This window comes from Lytechinus pictus, chromosome 7 (assembly GCF_037042905.1).
Source record: "Lytechinus pictus isolate F3 Inbred chromosome 7, Lp3.0, whole genome shotgun sequence".
NCBI classification, from domain to species: Eukaryota; Metazoa; Echinodermata; class Echinoidea; order Temnopleuroida; family Toxopneustidae; genus Lytechinus; species Lytechinus pictus.
In genome coordinates this window covers 6,966,221-6,972,763 of record NC_087251.1, presented here as the reverse complement: position 1 = coordinate 6,972,763, position 6,543 = coordinate 6,966,221, and the positions used below count along the sequence as shown (strand labels likewise).

Below are 6,543 nucleotides of genomic sequence, written 5' to 3'. Positions count from 1 at the left end.
AGTGACGTCACAATACGATTCAATTCATTGCGCTCGGTGAAAATGCAGGTGCAATACGCGTATAGCCTGCTGGCTAAATGCGCAATGCTGCCGCATGCCCGAGGTGTTCGCTTGTGGGATTTTGCTTTTCGCTTTCCATATTTTTGCTCCCTTTTCATAGATTACTGCAGGAAAAACTCATTGTTTTTTCATAAATTCGCTAAACTCCGAGGCGTTGTACAACACAAATAGCGAATATTCTTATTCGTGCAATGGTGCGAGATTTCGCATTCGGTGAAAGAAAACACTCTATTCAACTCGGCTAACGCCTCGTTGAATAGAGCATCTTTCTTTCACCTCATGCGAAATCTCGCACCATCGCACTCATGCCTATTCGCTATTTGTATACTGTAGGAAGACAATTGGGCACTGCAGGAAACTTACATTCAACGACGAGTCCCAAAATCATTAAATCAAAGGACTTGAGCTTGATGAGAAATTGAAACTAATTAGGGCCTCATGAAACTTTGTTTATAAAGATCTGATAATCCTGGTAGATAATATTCCTGGACAAGTTTTATTTAAAAAAAAAAGAAAGATTTTCTTTGAGAAGCTTAGTCCCAGCCAGTCATATGTGAGAATATTATTATTTTATAGAAGTACAAATCTCACTGGAAACTTCATGAATTGCTCCCCAGGTCCCAGCCCTTTGTATTTGTCTTTCTGCCCTGATTTAAAATATTTGTTTTCAGCTTCAGTTTATATCTCAATTCTCACAACTGAAATTACTTGTATGTAATACATGGCAATTTTAATGGCCACAAGGACCCAAACATTACTTTGACAGTTTGACTGTGTGTATACATTAAAATACTTTCAGTCACAGAAGTTTATTATAACACTACTATATGAGAGGTGGATTTACCTGAATAATAAAATTCAAAATCATGCACTGAAATGCAGTAAAAACTTTTTAGAACTGTAATGCATGTAAATTAGAGCTCCACGATGGAGTTTTGATGGATCAACGGTCACGATGTCTTTCTTTAAATGAGAATATCTAAAACCCTGGACTATCTAACAGCAGCAGACAAATTGAATATTTCACCAAAATGGACAAGGAATAAAATCACAAAGATGATATAAACTTAAATTTACCAACATGCAATAAATGAAATGCCATAGTGATTTTGGAGCTTAATTCACAAATACTCTATATAACTTATTATTTACTGCATGTCCAGCTTCTTATAAAGAATAAATAATTGGCCATTTATTTTTTAATTTCACACTAACATTTATTTTTTTCCATTTCGCAAATTTTTGTAAACATAAATGAATACAAAATCAATTCATCATAAATATAAATACATCCAAATTATGTTTATAGAAGGCATAGGTCCCTGAAAGCAAAAGCTCGTGGCAGAATACAAAGACATACTGTATACACAGTAATAAATAAATACAAAGAATATAATTTTATGTAATGGTGTTCAAGATTTTTATTTAAAGGTATGAAAAGAGGCAAATGAAGTTTCTTTTAGATCAGTCTTATGGGCAGGAGTACATTGGCAATTTAAGTTCTCCATACAGTCATTTTTGCAATTTTGGATCTATGTAATCATAACCCATCTTTCAAATTACAAATTTTGTCTCCCCTTCATAAGCAAGACGTAAGTGCTAAGCAGCAGCAAAACTTCAACAAATCGGATTATTAAAAAAAAAACTATTCCATGAAAATTGGGTGTAGGATTATCAACATAAATAACCTTACAGTTTAACTTAAAATGTTGAATCTTTAACATTTTGAGTTCCTATGATGTGTAGTGTGAACAAGAGGTGACTATAATAAAGTATCACTGATATAATGTGACAAAAATTGCTGATCCTTATTTAAATTCAAAGGTCATTTGAGGTTAAAACATTTGTACATTTGGGTCTTGCCAATTACAATTAATACTACACCAACTTTAATTATTTTCACTTCTTTCCAATTCCTTGAAATTTATATCATAAATCAGGCGTGGTGTCTTCCAGGTCTAACTTTGAATTCAAATGTCATTTTAAACATACTTTAAAAGAAATAATTGCAGATTGCAATGAAATTAAAACTCGGTTAAGGATAATAAAATTAAAAATCATTTGTCACAAAGTCAAGGATCTGCTAATGGCATAATGCAGGCACGGTCAATGACATAGCTGTTCTTTTTGTTCAAATTAAAGTTTATGATACATACTTCAATAGAAAGTTATTTTTTGTCAAAACTGATTAGACATTGGCATACATGTAGTTCACTTAAGCTGCAGACACGATTTCCTCCTGCACATATATACTTGGAACAAACTGACTATATAGGACAGAGATGATCCCTGTATTAAGCCTTTGGGCTTGTTTAGACAAACCTCAGCAAAATTGTGTGTATGAAGTCATCAGGATTCAATGCAACCAAAATGTTGCAAAGGCAGACGTTTTATTTGTTTTGTAACTGCAAATAGCTGCTGATCAAAGCAAATCTTCGATGTTAATGCAACATAATTTTTTTTCTGTACATAGTTACGTGGACAAGCTTGTGAAATTCATATCCAGGACTCATAATGATGTGAGTACCTAGCTAGTTGTGAGTTTGTTCATGCATCTCTGGACAATATTTTTTATATATATATTTTGGCTGTATGGGATCAGAAAAAAAATCAGTTGGTTGAGTTAAAGCAACATTTACCCAGTATCCCTGATAACCCATTAATTAAGGATAAATCAAGCATCAGATCCACTTCAGAATGTTGAGCTCTCAACCTAGAAGGAAATATCCGTCTGTTCTGGGGAAACATTTGTCACTACTGAGATTTCTTAGCTTCCTTCACTGGAGGTCCATTAGAGCCAGGCATAGTCTTGGTGGAACAACTGTCAAAGTGAGACTGAACCTTTTCAACCTTCTCAACTGATGTTGCAACAATCCTCTTGACAATCTTCCTTTACAAATAATCTTAATTGATGCATCATCATCTTTTGTTCTTCTTCATCAACTTTGATACATTGGCTTTTATTGCTGGCCACAAGAGAGAGAAGTTTTTGCTGTACCATTGCTTGTTGTAGTCTTTGAATGAATGCTGATTTTCTTTCAGAAATTGTTGATAAAACTCTGCCATCTCCTCAGCACTCAGAACTTGCTTTACACCTGGAATCCAAATATCATAATACATAATACCAATTTACCGGTATTCTACATTATCAGAATTGGTTAATATACAATTCAGATTAGAAGCCATATAATACCACATATTCTAACAACTTACATATGTAAATATGGGGAAGATCAGTAATTTAATTAAAGGAAAATGAAACTCTTGGAGCAAGTTAGCTTTTGTGAAAGCAGAAAAATCAAAGAATAAGATCAACAAAAGTTATATAGGACTAGCAATAGAAGAGTTATGAGCATTTGAATGTCGAGATCACTAATGCTATGGAGATCCTCCCATTGGCAATGCGACCAAGATCTATGATGTCACAGATGAACAACTCTCCCCTTTTGGACACTGAAAATATACCCCAAAACATCTCTTTATGCTCATTCTAATCATATGACAAATGATTCATCAATGATATAATGTTGTGAAACCTCTTTACTTGTCCTCTCATAAAGAGAACACCTCACCTTGTGATAGACTCTATAAAAGTGAGAATATAAGTGAAATAAGTACTAAAGTAATTGAAGGAGTTGTACGTGTGTGACATCACAGATCTTGGTCGCATTGCCAATGGGAGGTTCTACATGGCATTAGTGATCTCAATATTCAAATGCTCATAACTTTCTTATTATTCATTCAATCTTCCTCAAACTTTCAACAATATGTTTCTTTGATTTTTCTCTTTGATATGGATTCAGCTGGTTTCAAGGGTTTCATTCTCCTTTAACATATAAAAGTGTATGTATTTGGTTACTACCCAGGGGAAACTGGAAAACTGTTTGTCACCCAAATTGAGTTTAATATTTGCTTATATTGGTACATTCTTTGAACTAAATTTGCCAAATGTTTACATACTATTCATGCTCTTAAGAATGTAATTTTGAGTAAAAATGGAATAAATAGCATACCAGATATTACAGCCTCATTACCCGAAGAGTCTTTTATCTCTTTCTGCTTATTACCAAGACGTTCCTGGACAAATTGCTCTTTGGCCTGTCAAAAAAAAGGAAAAAAGAAAGAAAGAAACAGATACAGAGTGTGAAAGGGACAAAAAAGGTCACAAACCATGGGGTCATGATGGGGAAGTCAAGTCTTACAGAATTGGCAAAATAATTTATATAGACTTGTGAATTTAAACATACTAAAAGAAAATTATTGGGAATTGTTTTTTTTTTTTCATTGTTAATTTATCAAATACATCTTACAAGAGTTATTACTAAAATTGAATTAGAATATATGTACTAGTAACAATCAACTATGTTTTCTCCTAGTACACAGCCTCTCATATTCATTTGTTTTCCTAGCTTGGAGGACGTATCCAAAATCTTCCAATCACAAATAATCTCCTTACAAAATTTAAATTACCTTGATGAATATTTCATTTTGCTTTGACCAGAACTGATGGTTCCATTCATACGTGGCTGTTCTCATGACTCTGTAATCTCTTTCTGAATCGGTTTCCTGTTCAGGCTGAGCAAGTATAATCAATCTGAGATTAGATTTCTTATCAGCTGGGCCAATCCAATCATGACTTGGGAATGACGGAAGAGGCATAGGTGGCGGATCTTCTTCCAAAGCTTCCCCTGATGAAGGATCTGCTTTACTTCGTTCCTGCATCATTCATAGATTAAAAGAAAAATAGTGATAATAATCATATACTAGTTAGTATTATTACATGTAGACTCAAGTAGGGTCAATTGAAAGTATGACCCTGGCCATGCATGAGACTCTTCCCGAGTTAGAATGAGGAAAGGGCCAGAAATAATAAAAAAAAAATTGAAATATTTAATCTTTTGAAATTTAAGGAATTTAGGTTGCTTATGAAGCAATTAACACAGGCAAGGTAGTTGTAGATTGAATACTTGTTCCGCCATTATATGCACGATTCCAACAAAACAAATACACTGGGCTCGGCTTGGGGCCGGGCATGCACTAACTTACTTAGTCTGGAACTCATGACCCGTCTCCTGTGTGACCATTTGTTACAAATCATGGCTTATTCTCGGTGATCATTCAATTTCAATACCAGAAATGGCTCTTGTGACTTGTGTGGTTCAAACAACATAAATACATGGCCGGGAAGCTTGAAAATAATTTCCAGTTAGAAACACTTGTAGAATGAAATGCTTGTCAAAGTTGTTTGGCGTTTTATCCAAGTCCCATTTTATCCGACATATTTAGGAACAGTAACAGTGCCTCTCAGCCAATCTCAAGGACAGCTTGTCAGACAAAAATGTTAATGAAACACTATCTGATGAACCCTTTCCTACTACAGGCTACACTACAGTACATGAGAAATGTGTTTTTAACTGTCTTAACTTATTAGAGTAGACCTAAGTTAGAGTTCTGGGTGAGGCTGAAAAAGTGAAAACATGTCATGATTGGCATCGGCATACAGTTCAATACTAAACATGCTAAATACTGATCAGCAGTCTCTTTGAGTCTAACACTACTACGGGGGGGGGGGGGGGGGGGCACTTCCATTGATGAGTGGATACCATGCGTAACCAAAAATCACGTAAAAGGGATCTGTTTTTCAAGATAGGTCACGTAACGTACGTAACGTAATACGGGTGTCAAAAACACTAGAATGAAAAAAGGCCAAGGGTATATATTTTGCTAGGAAAAACTGTGTTTACAGTCCCATTTGTGAGGGTATGAAAAGTAAAAAAAAGGTAAAGCTGATGTCCGTGATCATGTCCATGGCATAAGCCCTAACAATTAAGACTTGTTTAGGGGGTCAATTCAGGAAATACTTGCCAAGGCTAAGGTACCGTTTTGTTTCCAATACTTGTTAAGGGTAGGGTTTCACACGCCAATACTTGTTAAGGGGTGCATTTTCAGAACATGGAAAATGCTTGTTTAATAAGGGTGCTTTTCGAAACCCCATGGTTAAGCATGGTATCCACTCGTCAATTGCAAATATTCTGTTGCAAGTTTACAATTGATAGATCAATTTCAACTGTAGCAAATCCGATTACAATTACACTGCTTGTTTAAACAGATAAGAAATCAATTGCAAGTCACAATCAATTTCACATCTTATGATTCATTTAGTGACCAAAAATATAGGTCTAATTGCAATTGATCGCAAGTTTCTTGCAACGCCCAATAACATTAGTATCTATGCGTTAGATCGACTGTGATTGTGAATGTGAGGGGAGTGTGAGACTGAGAGCTGAGTGAGACTTAACCCAGGACTCGTCCGTGTAATACTAGTCAAACATACTCTCCAAAATGGGGTAGAATGGGGTCGCAATAGCACTCCAAATAAAAGGGGGAAAAATAAATTGGATGCACTTAACCTCGAATATATCTGGATGAAGGTCTATCGTGACACAGAATCCCGACATCGAGGCACAAACTAACCCTCAAAAA

At 35.1% G+C, this 6,543-nt stretch overlaps 1 protein-coding gene across 1 annotated transcript; it reads right to left on the bottom strand.

Moving 5' to 3' along the window:
- Positions 1 to 1,450: 1,450 nt before the first annotated feature.
- Positions 1,451 to 4,785, bottom strand: LOC129266064 (COA8 family protein CBG23705, mitochondrial-like). Its single transcript, XM_064101803.1, has 3 exons — positions 4,531 to 4,785; positions 4,074 to 4,158; positions 1,451 to 3,155 (listed from the first exon to the last, which is right to left on the bottom strand). The coding sequence occupies exons 1-3, from the start codon at positions 4,783 to 4,785 to the stop codon at positions 2,980 to 2,982; spliced, it is 516 nt and encodes a 171-aa protein (XP_063957873.1). The 3' UTR covers positions 1,451 to 2,979.
- Between the last annotated feature and the right edge of the window lie 1,758 nt (positions 4,786 to 6,543).

Bases quoted from the DNA above. Each gene is read 5' to 3' on its own strand.
- LOC129266064 (XM_064101803.1), bottom strand. From the start codon at position 4,785: ATGATGCAGGAACGAAGTAAAGCAGATCCTTCATCAGGGGAAGCTTTG. The intron at 4,159-4,530 runs GTAATTTAAATT...TTTTTTTGACAG, and splicing joins AAAATGAAATATTCATCAAG to GCCAAAGAGCAATTTGTCCA. The intron at 3,156-4,073 runs GTATGCTATTTA...TTTGGATTCCAG, and splicing joins TAATGAGGCTGTAATATCTG to GTGTAAAGCAAGTTCTGAGT.